General features: G+C 48.3%; 1 protein-coding gene across 1 annotated transcript; it reads right to left on the bottom strand.

Annotated features, from left to right (window-relative positions):
- Nucleotides 1–11509: 11509 nt before the first annotated feature.
- On the bottom strand, nt 11510–12573 carry LOC147105339 (achaete-scute homolog 5-like). Its single transcript, XM_086011611.1, has one exon. It carries the CDS (start codon nt 12238–12240, stop codon nt 11638–11640), a length of 603 nt encoding a protein of 200 aa, XP_085867737.1. The 5' UTR covers nt 12241–12573; the 3' UTR covers nt 11510–11637.
- Between the last annotated feature and the right edge of the window lie 929 nt (nt 12574–13502).

Genomic DNA, 13502 nt, shown 5'->3' with positions numbered 1-13502 from the left:
CCCCAGTCTGGATTCTGTTTATCTCACCGTTCCCCAGTCTGGATTCTGTTTATCTCACCGTTCCCCAGTCTGGATTTCTTTAACTCACCATTCCCCAGCCTGGATTCTGTTTGTCTCACCGTTCCCCAGTCTGGATTCTGTTTATCTCACCATTGCCCAGTCTGGATTCTGTTTTTATTTCACCGTTCCCCAGTCTGGATTCTGTTTATCTCACCGTTCCCCAGTCTGGATTCTGTTTATCTCACCATTGCCCAGTCTGGATTCTGTTTTTATCTCACCGTTCCCCAGTCTGGATTCTGTTTATCTCACCGTTCCCCAGTCTGGATTCTGTTTTTATTTCACCGTTCCCCAGTCTGGATTCTGTTTATCTCACCGTTCCCCAGTATGGATTCTGTTTATCTCACCGTTCCCCAGTCTGGATTCTGTTTATCTCCCCGTTCCCCAGTCTGGATTCTGTTTATCTCACCGTTCCCCAGTCTGGATTCTGTTTCTCTCACCGTTCCCCAGTCTGGATCCTGTTTATCTCCCCGTTCCTCAGTCTGGATTTGTTTATCTCACCGTTCCCCAGTCTGGATTCTGTTTATCTCACCGTTCCCTGTCTGGATTCTGTTTATCTCACCGTTCCCCAGTCTGGATTCTGTTTGTCTCACCGTTCCCCCGTCTGGATTCTGTTTATCTCAACGTTCCCCGGTCTGGATTCTGTTTACCTCACCGTTCCCCAGTCTGGATTCTGGTTATCTCACCGTTCCCCAGTCTGGATTCTGTTTATCTCACCGTTCCCCAGTCTGGATTCTGTTTATCTCACCGTTCCCCGGTCTGGATTCTGTTTGTCTCACCGTTCCCCAGTCTGGATTCTGTTTATCTCACCGTTCCCCGGTCTGGATTCTGTTTATCTCACCGTTCCCCAGTCTGGATTCTGTTTACCTCACCGTTCCCCAGTCTGGATTCTGTTTATCTCACCGTTCCCCAGTCTGGATTCTGTTTATTTCACCTTTCCCCAGTCTGGATTCTGTTTATCTCACCGTTCCCTGTCTGGATTCTGTTTATCTCACCGTTCCCCAGTCTGGATTCTGTTTATCTCACCGTTCCCCAGTCTGGATTCTGTTTATCTCACCATTGCCCAGTCTGGATTCTGTTTTTATTTCACCGTTCCCCAGTCTGGATTCTGTTTATCTCACCGTTCCCCAGTCTGGATTCTGTTTATCTCACCGTTCCCCAGTCTGGATTCTGTTTTTATTTCACCGTTCCCCAGTCTGGATTCTGTTTATCTCACCGTTCCCCAGTCTGGATTCTGTTTATCTCCCCGTTCCCCAGTCTGGATTCTGTTTATCTCACCGTTCCCCAGTCTGGATTCTGTTTCTCTCACCGTTCCCCAGTCTGGATCCTGTTTATCTCACCGTTCCCCATTCTGGATTCGGTTTACCTCACCGTTCCCCAGTCTGGATACTGTTTACCTCACCGTTCCCCAGTCTGGATTCTGTTTATCTCACCCTTCCCCAGTCTGGATTCTGTTTATCTCGCCGTTCCCCAGTCTGGATTCTGTTTATCTCGCCGTTCCCCAGTCTGGATTCTGTTTATCTCACCGTTCCCCAGTCTGGATTCTGTTTATCTCACCGTTCCCCAGTCTGGATTCTGCTAATCTCACCGTTCCCCAGTCTGGATTTTGTTTCTCTCACCGTTCCCCAGTCTGGATTCTGTTTATCTCACCGTTCCCCAGTCTGGTCTCTGTTTATCTCACCGTTCCCCTGTCTGGATTCTGTTTCTCTTACCGTTCCCCAGTCTGGATTGTATTAATCTCACCGTTCCCCAGTCTGGATTCTGTTTATCTCACCGTTCCCCAGTCTGGATTCTGTTTATCTCACCGTACCCCAGTCTGGATTCTGTTTATCTCACCGTTCCCCAGTCTGGTTCTGTTTATCTCCCCGTTCCCCAGTCTGGATTCTGTTTATCCCACCGTTCCCCTGTCTGGATTCTGTATTGTCTCACCGTTCCCCAGTCTGGATTCTGTTTATCTCACCGTTCCCCAGTCTGGATTCTGTTTATCTCACCGTTCCCCGGTCTGGTCTCTGTTTATCTCACCGTTCCTCAGTCTGGATTTGTTTATCTCACCGTTCCGCAGTCTGGATTCTGTTTATCACACCGTTCCCCAGACTGTATTCTGTTTATCTCACCGTTCCCCAGTCTGGATTCTGTTTATCTCACCGTTCCCCAGTCTGGATTTGTTTATCTCACCGTTCCCCAGTCTGGATTCTGTTTATCTCACCGTTCCCCAGTCTGGATTCTGTTTATTTCACCTTTCCCCAGTCTGGATTCTGTTTATCTCACCGTTCCCTGTCTGGATTCTGTTTATCTCACCGTTCCCCAGTCTGGATTCTGTTTGTCTCACCGTTCCCCCGTCTGGATTCTGTTTATCTCACCGTTCCCCAGTCTGGATTCTGTTTACCTCACCGTTCCCCAGTCTGGATTCTGGTTATCTCACCGTTCCCCAGTCTGGATTCTGTTTATCTCACCGTTCCCCAGTCTGGATTCTGTTTACCTCACCGTTCCCCAGTCTGGATTCTGTTTATCTCACCGTTCCCCGGTCTGGATTCTGTTTGTCTCACCGTTCCCCAGTCTGGATTCTGTTTATCTCACCGTTCCCCGGTCTGGATTCTGTTTATCTCACCGTTCCCCAGTCTGGATTCTGTTTACCTCACCGTTCCCCAGTCTGGATTCTGTTTATCTCACCGTTCCCCAGTCTGGATTCTGTGTGTCTCACCGTTCCCCCGTCTGGATTCTGTTTATCTCACCGTTCCCCGGTCTGGATTCTGTTTACCTCACCGTTCCCCAGTCTGGATTCTGGTTATCTCACCGTTCCCCAGTCTGGATTCTGTTTATCTCACCGTTCCCCAGTCTGGATTCTGTTTATCTCACCGTTCCCCAGTCTGGATTCTGTTTATCTCACCGTTCCCCAGTCTGGATTCTGTTTACCTCACCGTTCCCCAGTCTAGATACTGTTTATCCCACCGTTCCTCAGTCTGGTGTCTGTTTATCTCACCGTTCCCCAGTCTGGATTCTGTTTATTTCACCGTTCCCCAGTCTGGATTCTGTTTATTTCACCGTTCCCCAGTCTGGATTCTGTTTTTATTTCACCGTTCCCCAGTCTGGATTCTGTTTTTATTTCACCGTTCCCCAGTCAGGATTCTGTTTATCTCACCGTTCCCCAGCCTGGATTCTGTTTATCTCTCAGTTCCCCTGTCTGGATTCTGTTTATCTCACTGTACCCCAGTCTGGATTCTGTTTATCTCACCGTTCCCCAGTCTGATCTCTGTTTATCTCACCGTTCCCCAGTCTGATCTCTGTTTATCTCACCGTTCCCCAGTCTGGATTCTGTTAACCTCACCGTTCCGCAGTATAGATTCTGTTTATCTCCCCGTTCCCCAGTCTGGATTCTGTTTATCTCACCGTTCCCCAGTCTGGATTCTGTTTATCTCACCGTTCCCCAGTCTCGATCCTGTTTACCTCACCGTTCCCCAGTCTGGATTCTGTTTTTCTCCCCGTTCCCCCGTCTGGATTCTGTTTATCTCACCGTTCCCCAGTCTGGATTCTGTTTATCTCACCGTTCCCCAGTCTGGATTCTGTTTATCTCACCGTTCCCCAGTCTGGATTCTGTTTCTCTCAACGTTCCCCAGTCTGGATCCTGTTTATCTCACCGTTCCCCAGTCTGGATTCGGTTTACCTCACCGTTCCCCAGTCTGGATACTGTTTACCTCACCGTTCCCCAGTCTGGATTCTGTTTATCTCACCGTTCCCCAGTCTGGATTGTATTAATCTCACCGTTCCCCAGTCTGGATTCTGTTTATCTCACCGTTCCCCAGTCTGGATTCTGTTTATCTCACCGTTCCCCAGTCTGGATTGTATTAATCTCACCATTCCCCAGTCTGGATTCTGCTAATCTCACCGTTCCCCAGTCTGGATTCTGTTTTTCTTACCGTTCCCCAGTCTGGATTGTATTAATCTCACCGTTCCCCAGTCTGGATTCTGTTTATCTCACCGTTCCCCAGTCTGGATTCTGTTTATCTCACCGTTCCCCAGTCTGGTTCTGTTTATCTCCCCGTTCCCCAGTCTGGATTCTGTTTATCCCACCGTTCCCCTGTCTGGATTCTGTATTGTCTCACCGTTCCCCAGTCTGGATTCTGTTTATCTCACCGTTCCCCAGTCTGGATTCTGTTTATCTCACCGTTCCCCGGTCTGGTCTCTGTTTATCTCACCGTTCCTCAGTCTGGATTTGTTTATCTCACCGTTCCCCGGTCTGGATTCTGTTTATCACACCGTTCCCCAGACTGTATTCTGTTTATCTCACCGTTCCCCAGTCTGGATTCTGTTTATCTCACCGTTCCCCAGTCTGTATTTGTTTATCTCACCGTTCCCCAGTCTGGATTCTGTTTATCTCACCGTTCCCCAGTCTGGATTCTGTTTATTTCACCTTTCCCCAGTCTGGATTCTGTTTATCTCACCGTTCCCTGTCTGGATTCTGTTTATCTCACCGTTCCCCAGTCTGGATTCTGTTTGTCTCACCGTTCCCCCGTCTGGATTCTGTTTATCTCACCGTTCCCCGGTCTGGATTCTGTTTACCTCACCGTTCCCCAGTTTGGATTCTGGTTATCTCACCGTTCCCCAGTCTGGATTCTGTTTATCTCACCGTTCCCCAGTCTGGATTCTGTTTACCTCACCGTTCCCCAGTCTGGATTCTGTTTACCTCACCGTTCCCCAGTCTGGATTCTGTTTATCTCACCGTTCCCCGGTCTGGATTCTGTTTATCTCACCGTTCCCCAGTCTGGATTCTGGTTACCTCACCGTTCCCCAGTCTGGATTCTGTTTATCTCACCGTTCCCCAGTCTGGATTCTGTTTATCTCACCGTTCCCCAGTCTGGATTCTGTTTACCTCACCGTTCCCCAGTCTAGATACTGTTTATCTCACCGTTCCTCAGTCTGGTGTCTGTTTATCTCACCGTTCCCCAGTCTGGATTCTGTTTATTTCACCGTTCCCCAGTCTGGATTCTGTTTATTTCACCGTTCCCCAGTCTGGATTCTGTTTTTATTTCACCGTTCCCCAGTCTGGATTCTGTTTTTATTTCACCGTTCCCCAGTCAGGATTCTGTTTATCTCACCGTTCCCCAGCCTGGATTCTGTTTATCTCTCAGTTCCCCTGTCTGGATTCTGTTTATCTCACTGTACCCCAGTCTGGATTCTGTTTATCTCACCGTTCCCCAGTCTGATCTCTGTTTATCTCACCGTTCCCCAGTCTGATCTCTGTTTATCTCACCGTTCCCCAGTCTGGATTCTGTTAACCTCACCGTTCCGCAGTATGGATTCTGTTTATCTCCCCGTTCCCCAGTCTGGATTCTGTTTATCTCACCGTTCCCCAGTCTGGATTCTGTTTATCTCACCGTTCCCCAGTCTCGATCCTGTTTACCTCACCGTTCCCCAGTCTGGATTCTGTTTATCTCCCCGTTCCCCAGTCTGGATTCTGTTTATCTCACCGTTCCGCAGTATGGATTCTGTTTATCTCACCGTTCCCCAGTCTGGATTTTGTTTATCTCACCGTTCCCCAGTCTGGATTCTGTTTATCTCACCGTTCCCCAGTCTGGATTCTGTTTCTCTCAACGTTCCCCAGTCTGGATCCTGTTTATCTCACCGTTCCCCATTCTGGATTCGGTTTACCTCACCGTTCCCCAGTCTGGATACTGTTTACCTCACCGTTCCCCAGTCTGGATTCTGTTTATCTCACCGTTCCCCAGTCTGGATTCTGTTTACCTCACCGTTCCCCAGTCTGGACTCTGTTTATCTCACCGTTCCCCAGTCTGGATTCTGTTTACCTCACCATTCCCCAGTCTGGATTCTGTTTACCTCACCATTCCCCAGTCTGGATTCTGCTAATCTCACCGTTCCCCAGTCTGGATTCTGTTTTTCTTACCGTTCCCCAGTCTGGATTGTATTAATCTCACCTTTCCCCAGTCTGGTCTCTGTTTATCTCACCGTTCCCCTGTCTGGATTCTGTTTTTCTTACCGTTCCCCAGTCTGGATTGTATTAATCTCACCGTTCCCCAGTCTGGATTCTGTTTATCTCACCGTTCCCCAGTCTGGATTCTGTTTATCTCACCGTTCCCCAGTCTGGTTCTGTTTATCTCCCCGTTCCCCAGTCTGGATTCTGTTTATCTCACCGTTCCCCAGTCTGGATTCTGTTTATCTCACCGTTCCCCTGTCTGGATTCTGTATTGTCTCACCGTTCCCCAGTCTGGATTCTGTTTATCTCACCGTTCCCCGGTGTGGTCTTTGTTTATCTCACCGTTCCCCAGTCTGGATTCTGTTTCTCTCACCGTTCCCCAGTCTGGATTTGTTTATCTCACCGTTCCCCAGTCTGGATTCAGTTTATCTCACCGTTCCCCAGTCTGGATTCTGTTTATCTCACCGTTCCCCGGTCTGGATTCTGTTTACCTCACCGTTCCCCAGTCTGGATTCTGTTTATCTCACCGTTCCCCAGTCTGGATTCTGGTTATCTCACCGTTCCCCAGTCTGGATTCTGTTTATCTCACCGTTCCCCAGTCTGGATTCTGTTTACCTCACCGTTCCCCAGTCTGGATTCTGTTTACCTCACCGTTCCCCAGTCTGGATTCTGTTTATCTCACCGTTCCCCGGTCTGGATTCTGTTTACCTCACCGTTCCCCAGTCTGGATTCTGTTTATCTCACCGTTCCCCAGTCTGGATTCTGTTTATCTCACCGTTCCCCAGTCTGGATTCTGTTTTTATTTCACCGTTCCCCAGTCAAGATTCTGTTTATCTCACCGTTCCCCAGTCTGGATTCTGTTTATCTCACCGTCCCCCAGTCTCGATCCTGTTTACCTCACCGTTCCCCAGTCTGGATTCTGTTTATCTCCCCGTTCCACAGTCTGGATTCTGTTTCTCTCACCGTTCCCCAGTCTGGATCCTGTTTATCTCACCGTTCCCCAGTCTGGATTTGTTTATCTCACCGTTCCCCGGTCTTGATTCTGTTTATCTAACGGTTCCCCAGTCTGGATTCTGTTTCTCTCACCGTTCCCCAGTCTGGATTCTGTTTATCTCACCGTTCCCCAGTCTGGATTCTGTTTATCTCACCGTTCCCCAGTCTGGATTCTGTTTATCTCACCGTTCCCCAGTCTCGATCCTGTTTATCTCACCGTTCCCCAGTCTGGATTCTGTTTATCTCACCGTTCCCCAGTCTGGATTCTGTTTATCTCACCGTTCCCCAGTCTGGATTCTGTTTATCTCACCGTTCCCCAGTCTGGATTCTGTTTATCTCACCGTTCCCCAGTCTGGTCTCTGTTTATCTCACCGTTCCCCTGTCTGGATTCTGTTTTTCTTACCGTTCCCCAGTCTGGATTCTATTAATCTCACCGTTCCCCAGTCTGGATTCTGTTTATCTCACCGTTCCCCAGTCTGGATTCTGTTTATCTCACCGTTCCCCAGTCTGGATTCTGTTTATCTCACCGTTCCCCAGTCTGGATTCTGTTTATCTCACCGTTCCCCAGTCTGGATTCTGTTTATCTCACCGTTCCCCAGTCTGGATTCTGTTTATCCCACCGTTCCCCAGTCTGGATTCTGTTTATCTCACCGTTCCCCAGTCTGGATTCTGTTTATCTCACCGTTCCCCTGTCTGGATTCTGTTTATCTCACCGTTCCCCAGTCTGGATTCTGTTTATCTCACCGTTCCCTAGTCTGGATTCTGTTTATCTCGCCGTTCCCCAGTCTGGATTCTGTTTATCTCACCGTTCCCTAGTCTGGATTCTGTTTATCTCGCCGTTCCCCAGTCTGGATTCTGTTTATCACACCGTTCCCCAGACTGTATTCTGTTTATCTCACCGTTCCCCAGTCTGGATTCTGTTTATCTCACCGTTCCCCAGTCTGGATTCTGTTTATATCACCGTTCCCCTGTCTGGACTCTGTTTATCTCACCGTTCCCCAGTCTGGATTCTGTTTATCACACCGTTCCCCAGACTGTATTCTGTTTATCTCACCGTTCCCCAGTCTGGATTCTGTTTATCTCACCGTTCCCTAGTCTGGATTCTGTTTATCTCGCCGTTCCCCAGTCTGGATTCTGTTTATCTCACCGTTCCCTAGTCTGGATTCTGTTTATCTCGCCGTTCCCCAGTCTGGATTCTGTTTATCACACCGTTCCCCAGACTGTATTCTGTTTTTCTCACCGTTCCCCAGTCTGGTCTCTGTTTATCTCACCGTTCCCCTGTCTGGATTCTTTTTTTCTTACCGTTCCCCAGTCTGGTCTCTGTTTATCTCACCGTTCCCCAGTCTGGATTCTGTTTATCTCACCGTTCCCCAGTCTGGTCTCTGTTTATCTCACCGTTCCCCAGTCTGGTCTCTGTTTATCTCACCGTTCCCCAGTCTGGGTTGTATTAATCTCACCGTTCCCCAGTCTGGATTCTGTTTATCTCACCGTTCCCCAGTCTGGATTCTGTTTATCTCACCGTTCCCCAGTCTGGATTCTGTTTATCTCACCGTTCCCCGGTCTGGTCTCTGTTTATCTCACCGTTCCCCAGTCTGGATTCTATTTCTCTCACCGTTCCCCAGTCTGGATTTCTTTAACTCACCGTTCCCCAGTCTGGATTCTGTTTATCTCACCATTCCCCAGTCTGGATTCTGTTTTTATTTCACCGTTCCCCAGTCTGGATTCTGTTTATCTCCCCGTTCCCCAGTCTGGATTCTGTTTCTCTCACCGTTCCCCTGTCTGGATCCTGTTTATCTCACCGTTCCCCGGTCTGCATTCTGTTTATCTCACGGTTTCCTGGTCTGGATTCTGTAAATCTCACTGTTCCCCCGTCTGGATTCTGTAAATCTCACTGTTCCCCCGTCTGGATTCTGTTTCTCTCACCGTTCCCCAGTCTGGATCCTGTTTATCTCACCGTTCCCCATTCTGGATTCGGTTTACCTCACCGTTCCCCAGTCTGGACTCTGTTTATCTCACCGTTCCCCAGTCTGGTCTCTGTTTATATCACCGTTCCCCAGTCTGGATTCTGCATATCGCAACGTTCCCCAGTCTGGATTCAGTTATGTCACCGTTCCCCAGTCTGGATTCTGTTTATCTCACCTTTCTTCAGTCTGGATTCTGTTTATCTCACCATTCCCCAGTCTGGATTCTGTTTACCTCACCATTCCCCAGTCTGGATTCTGTTTATCTCACCGTTCCCCAGTCTGGATTCTGTTTATCTCACCGTTCCCCAGTCTGGATTCTGTTTATCTCACCGTTCCCCAGTCTGGATTCTGTTTATCTCACCATTCCCCAGTCTGGATTCTGTTTACCTCACCATTCCCCAGTCTGGATTCTGTTTATCTCACCTTTCCCCAGTCTGGATTCTGTTTATCTCACCGTTCCCCAGTCTGGATTCTGTTTATCTCACCGTTCCCCAGTCTGGATTATGTTTATTCACCGTTCCCCAGTCTGGATTCTGCTAATCTCACCGTTCCCCAGTCTGGATTCTGTTTATCTCACCGTTCCCCAGTCTGGATTCTGTTTATCTCACCGTTCCCCAGTCTGGTCTCTGTTTATCTCACCGTTCCCCTGTCTGGATTCTGTTTTTCTTACCGTTCCCCAGTCTGGATTGTATTAATCTCACCGTTCCCCAGTCTGGATTCTGTTTATCTCACCGTTCCCCAGTCTGGATTCTGTTCCTCTCACCGTTCCCCAGTCTGGATTTTGTTTATCTCACCGTTCCCCAGTCTGGATTCTGTTTATCTCACCGTTCCCCAGTCTGGTTCTGTTTATCTCACCGTTCCCCAGTCTGGATTCTGTTTCTCTCACCGTTCCCCAGTCTGGATTCTGTTTCTCTCACCGTTCCCCAGTCTGGATTTGTTTATCTCACCGTTCCCCAGCCTGGATTCTGTTTATCACACCGTTACCCAGTCTGGGTTCTGTTTATCTCACCGTTCCCCAGTCTGGATTCGTTTAGCTCACCGTTCCCCAGTCTGGATTTCTTTACCTCACCGTTCCCCAGTCTGGATTTGTTTATCTCACCGTTCCCCAGTCTGGATTTGTTTATCTCACCGTTCCCCAGTCTGGATTCTGCTTATCTCACCGTTCCCCAGTCTGGATTTGTTTATCTCACCGTTCCCCAGTCTGGATTTGTTTATCTCACCGTTCCCCAGTCTGGATTCTGCTTATCTCACCGTTCCCCAGTCTGGATTCTGTTTGTTTGACCGTTCCCCAGTCTGGATTCTGTTTCTCTCACCGTTCCCCAGTCTGGATTTGTTTATCTCACCGTTCCCCAGTCTGGATTCTGTTTATCTCACCGTTCCCCAGTCTGGATTTCTTTACCTCACCGTTCCCCAGTCTGGATTCTGTTTATCACACCGTTCCCCAGACTGTATTCTGTTTATCTCACCGTTCCCCAGTCTGGATTTGTTTATCTCACCGTTCCCCAGTCTGGATTTGTTTATCTCACCGTTCCCCAGTCTGGATTCTGTTTATCTCACCGTTCCCGAGTGTGGATTCTGTTTATCTCACCGTTCCCCAGTCTGGATTCTGTTTATCTCACCGTTCCCCAGTCTGGATTTGTTTATCTCACCGTTCCCCAGTCTGGATTCTGTTTATCTCACCGTTCCCCAGTCTGGATTTGTTTATCTCACCGTTCCCCGGTCTGGATTCTGTTTATCTCACCGTTCCCCAGTCTGGATTCTGTTTATCTCACCGTTCCCCAGACTGGATTCTGTTTATCTCACCGTTCCCCAGTCTGGATTCTGTTTATTCCACCGTTCCCCAGTCTGGATTCTGTTTATCTCACCGTTCCCCAGTCTGGATTTGTTTATCTCACCGTTCCCCAGTCTGGATTCTGTTTATCTCACCGTTCCCCAGTCTGGATTTGTTTATCTCACCGTTCCCCGGTCTGGATTCTGTTTATCTCACCGTTCCCCAGTCTGGATTCTGTTTATCTCACCGTTCCCCAGTCTGGATTCTGTTTATTCCACCGTTCCCCAGTCTGGATTCTGTTTATCTCACCGTTCCCCAGTCTGGATTTTGTTTATCTCACCGTTCCCCAGTCTGTATTCTGTTTATCTCACCGTTCCCCAGTCTGGATTTTGTTTATCCCACCGTTCCCCAGTCTGGATTCTGTTTATCTCACCGTCCCCCAGTCTGGATTCTGTTTATCTCACCGTTCCCCAGTCTGGATTCTGTTTATCTCACCGTTCCCCAGTCTGGATTCTGTTTGTCTCACCGTTCCCCAGTCTGGATTCTGTTTGTCTCACCGTTCCCCAGTCTGGATTCTGTTTATCTCACCGTTCCCCAGTCTGGATTCTGTTTATTCCACCGTTCCCCAGTCTGGATTCTATTTATCTCACCGTTCCCCAGTCTGGATTCTGTTTATCCTGCAATTTCGCTGCAGTGTATTGTGTTTAACACACAGGTTTTTCTAAATCCCAAAGTTGCTCAGTGTGTGTTGTGTTATTGCACAATTAAACAGTGCCACACCTTAAGTATCTTTTATTTATTAAAACTTTTCTCCTTTGTAATGAAACAGTGAAACCTGAATGTTGGGTGAGCTACTTTCTGACGCCTTGCAGAGCTGATGGGATATTGTTAGAAAAGGTTTATTTTGAGTGAACATTGCAGCATCAGCTTCGATCGGAGTTGGAACTGCTTGAACCCTCTGACTCGCAGTACGGTGATGAGTTTTTCGATTCCCCATCACTGTTGCAGTCCTGCTTGGAGACAGGAGACTCGTGAGCCTTACTGTCCTTCTGGGGCTCCTCTGTTAACTGCGGGGACCTCTCGGGGCCGTGGCTGAGTAAGTCCTGCAGGTACTTGATGTACCTGATAGCTGCTCGCAGGGTCTCCACTTTACTCAAGCGTTTCTCCGACATTGCCCCCGGAAGGTGATCGCGGAGTCTGGTATAGCCCTCATTCACACACTTGACCCTCTGCCTCTCCCTCTCATTTCTTTTTTGGATGAAGGCTGGCTCGAAGGGACAGTCATAGACGCCAAAGTGCCCGTGAAAGGGCATGTAGGGAAACATGCTACTGTAAGTATCATAATAGGTTGACTCCAAGTTAGTTGGATAGACCAGAAATGGGACATGTGTTAAGCTGTCACTGTGGGGTAGATGTTGATTGTGATGTGTGGTTGGGTCGGGAGGTAGCGGCACACCCAGCTGCATGCAGTTAGGGGCAGCCACTGGTCTCCTGTCCATCAGTGACCTGGGATAGTTACTGTTCATCTTGGATTCTGCAGCAAAAGGCAATGAAGAAATCCCACAATTGTCAACTCTTAAAGCATTAAACTGACTCTTGGCTTGTTGGATTGCACTGCCCCGATAGTGGCATCAGACAGGAGCTGCGCTTTCCCTTGGCTCCACAACCCTTGAACATTAGCGATAGGCCTTTCTTAAATATTGCACGTCAAAGTCTACTTTAGAGACAGGGGCTGAAGCTGTTGTCAGGCACACTGAGCTCCTCTCTAACTCTGAGCTCTGAATTCCTCTAACTCTGAGCTCTGAATTCCTCTAACTCTGAATTCCTCGAACTCTGAATTCCTCTAACTCTGAGCTCTGAATTCCTCTAACTCTGAACTCCTCTAACTCTGAGCTCTGAATTCCTCTAACGCTCAGCTCTGAATTCCTCTTTAACTCTGAGCTCTGAATTCCTCTAACTCTGAGCTCTGAATTCCTCTAACTCTGAGCTCTGAATTCCTCTAACTCTGAGCTCTGAATTCCTCTAACTCTGAGCTCTGAATTCCTCTTTAACTCTGAGCTCTGAATTCCTCTAACTGTGAGCTCTGGACTCCTCTAACTCTGGGACGCCTCTTTGACTCTGAGTGGTTTCTGAAGCAGGGAGTTTCTTCCTTATGCCACACTGTGAGTGATCCGAAACTGCAATCATTTGTCTCCGCGAAGAGCCCGACCAAGGGGTTGTGTTGAGGAAGGTTCAGAAACACCTGACGACAGCTCACCGCAGATAGTTCTCACAACCAAGCCCTAGAATGAAAGGAAGTGTTTTAATGATTGTACAACAATTGTGCAGTTACTGTCTGTTGTTTCTGAGCAGGTAGCATCGTGGTTGGTGGGTACGGTCGTGTGGTGGTTATGTTACTGGGCTAATAATCCAGCGGACATGAATTCAAATCCCATCATGAGAATTTGAATTCAGTTTTTTTCGAAATCTGAAAATAAAAAGCTGGTTTCAGTAAAAGTGACCGTGAAGCTGTCGGATTGTTGTAAAAACCCAACTGGTTCACTAATGTCCTTCAGGGAAGGAAATCTGCTGTCCTTATCCAGTCTGGCCTATAGGTGACTCCAGTCCTACACCCATATGATTGACTCTTAACTGCCCATCGAAGTTGCCTAATAAGTCACTGAGCTGTACCAAACCTCACCACCTTCTCACAGGCAACTAGGGATGGTCAATTGTAACACCAACATCCCGAGAATTAATTAAAAAAGAATCTTCTGCCCTTATTCAACAGCAAGTTCAAGGATGCTGT

Source organism: Somniosus microcephalus, chromosome 18 (assembly GCF_052327205.1).
Source record: "Somniosus microcephalus isolate GS21.2 chromosome 18, FLI_Smic_1.0, whole genome shotgun sequence".
Lineage (NCBI taxonomy): Eukaryota > Metazoa > Chordata > Chondrichthyes > Squaliformes > Somniosidae > Somniosus > Somniosus microcephalus.
Note: the sequence above shows the minus strand (reverse complement) of the source record. Positions and strands in the feature narration are given on the sequence as shown.

What these genes read in the sequence shown, in the direction of transcription:
- LOC147105339 (XM_086011611.1), bottom strand. Translation starts at nt 12,240, where the DNA reads ATGAACAGTAACTATCCCAGGTCACTGATGGACAGGAGACCAGTGGCT.